The sequence below is a fragment of the Morone saxatilis genome, unplaced genomic scaffold (assembly GCF_004916995.1).
Source record: "Morone saxatilis isolate NCDOM2014 unplaced genomic scaffold, NCSU_SB_2.0 Contig15, whole genome shotgun sequence".
In the NCBI taxonomy this organism is placed as follows: Eukaryota; Metazoa; Chordata; class Actinopteri; family Moronidae; genus Morone; species Morone saxatilis.
In genome coordinates, this window is record NW_023339707.1 from 619,981 (window position 1) to 622,547 (window position 2,567).

At 38.8% G+C, this 2,567-nt stretch overlaps 1 protein-coding gene across 1 annotated transcript in view; it reads right to left on the minus strand.

Moving 5' to 3' along the window:
• Positions 1–2,567, minus strand: part of LOC118324921 (voltage-gated potassium channel subunit beta-2-like) — a 9,470-nt gene that overhangs the window by 3,820 nt on the left and 3,083 nt on the right. The window contains exons 4-5 of the mRNA XM_035657428.1: positions 713–820; positions 224–344 (exon numbers count right to left, since the gene is read on the minus strand). Of these exons, the coding sequence (XP_035513321.1) occupies positions 224–344; positions 713–820 (229 nt within the window). The remainder of the gene's footprint in view (positions 1–223; positions 345–712; positions 821–2,567) is intronic.

The following is a 2,567-nucleotide window of genomic DNA, read 5'->3' on the forward strand; positions in this document are numbered from 1 at the left end:
ATTTATAGAGTGCTTTTCAAGAAACGTAAAGACACTTCACATAAGTTAATAAGGAAAAGAAAAGGTAATAAAAAACAAAACACTAAGAAATTATACCTATATCTACCGCACTCAACAATTAATTAATCATTAAAAGCAATTCTGAAAAATACTACTTACATACAAATATATAATACTAATTAAGAAAATGAGTTCCTCATTATTGTAATTTATAGCTGCTGACCTATCTTGTGGAAGAGGTCAGGGAGCTGCACTTCAACCTTCTCCCTCTGGAACATGTGGTACTCTGCCTGTTCACAGATGGGTGGGATCTGGTTGAACTGTCGTGCCACAGAGTATGCCTCCTGCAGTTAACACAATGAACAATAGCTTAACAGTTCTGCACCCTACAAGTCTTCACATGTCCAAAATTTTTGACCTGATAAAAATCCAGACCCTACCAGAACCCAGTGTTCATCAGTTCATTTTCAAAAAAAGAAACCTGATCTTTGATAGACCCAAGGATATTTAGAAAATCAAAATGCGGAAATGTGGTGGACCCAAACAGATGGAGAACACAAACACTGGCATCCCTTGACCTGTTAATATAATTTCAACCTGCCACCAGCTCGAGTAGTGGGTTGAATCTTGGTTTCAAGGAACTAAATACATTTACTGGCTTTTTTTTTTTTGCTTTTTTACTGGCTATTTTAAGACTTGTGTGTAAACTCACCATGATCTCCATGGAAGACCATCGTGAAGTCCCCCAGTACATGGCCATCCCTTGGTTGATCACATAGGTCATTGCCCTCACCGTCTCTACCAACACAGCCCAAATAAGCTAAGTTACAAAGTTTCAACAATCATCAGACAGACTACAAAAACTATGAGAAGGACAAGGAAAAGCATAAATACAAAACATTATACAACATAAATAATATGCATTGCGCGTAAGGTGCTGTGTGTATAAGCGATTGCACAATACTGTAAAAGTCCAAATGTTAGCACTTTACCTGAGATGAAATTGATTATTCATGACACTTTTTATAAAAGCTTTCGACAGTGTAATAAAACTATCACTGTAGTTGAGGTTAACAGAATATTCATGACACATTTATAATGGTCAGTATAATGGACAACTACCGTCAAAGTTAACCACATATGACAGAAATAATGTAAATAATGAAATAATGTAACAACTAAAACTAAAGAGTTTGATAATTAGATCTTTCATGGCATGTTATGTTTCCTTGATTATTGTCAAATTATCATAACAAGGCAATTGTCTTGGTTATTGTCAAGTTGTTGTAACAAAGACATTGTTGTCTTCAGTATTGTCAAGTTATCTTAATAAAGACATTGCTGTCTTCATTAATGTCAAGTTGTCATAACCAAGACAATGCTGTCTAAGGTAAATGTTAATTAACACTTCTAGCACAACCCTCAACTCCACCAACAGCATCGATAATGAAGCTGTTGAGATGGTGGAGTGCTTCAAATACCTTGGACAATACTCTGGACAATACACTGAGCTTTGAACAACACATTCAATGTCCTTTCTGTTGCCCTCCACCTTCTGCTGTTGCTTTATAAGAGTATAATACAACCCATTCCCTTTACTGTTCCCCCTGTTTCTTTAAAATGCTAACTGCCTCCAATAGGACCAAACTCATACACATCACAAACGGCGCCTCCAAAATTATTGGTCTCCCTAGCCCCAACCTCTCAGACCTCAACAGCAAAGCCATCACACACAGAGCACACAACCCCAGGCACCCCTCAATCAATTTTTCACACTGCTCCCATTTGGGCAGAGATACAGAACACTAGCCTGTAAACGAGCTTGCTATGGCAGAAGTTTTGTCCCTTCTGCCATAGCATTACTCAACAAAACTCCCCAGTAGCCGTTATGTGTAAATACCAGAATGTATGTACAAATGTGCTGTGTTTATGTCTATCTTGTGTTAATGTTGTGTGTATATGTATGAGTTTATGTATAGACTGTAAGAACAAATTTCCTGGAAAGGAAATAATCTATCTACCTATCTATGTTCATGACAGGTGTCATGTCAGTCTTATGTACACCCCTTCAAATAAACCTTATTGGCTTGAGGGGTGGAACCCAAACTACCAGTAAACTTCTTACAAAGCAGGAGAGAAGAAACTCTGCTGGCTTGCAGTTCATCAGCAAAGACTGAAAGAGCAAATGCCAAGACTAAGGAATATGCAGAGAAAGAAAGCATCAAGGTGTACTGTCTGTCAGTGGAGTTAGACTTGTATGTCTATCTGCGACATAGGCCTGCTGGTCACAACAAAATATATGATGCATGGCTGCAGCCATGTACGTAGTTGTACACATACTGGAGATTAGTTAAACAGTACAGTACAGTACAGGCGACTGTGGCTCAGAGGAAGAGTCCAATAATCGGAAGGTTGTTGGTTCGATCCCCGGCTCCTCTCGCCACATGTCAAAGTAACCTTGAGAAAGATACTGAACCCTGAATTGCTCCGGATGCTGTGCATTGGTGTGTGAATGTGTATGAATGAGTTGGTCTCCGTTTGACAGGCTTTGCCATCACTGAGTGAAT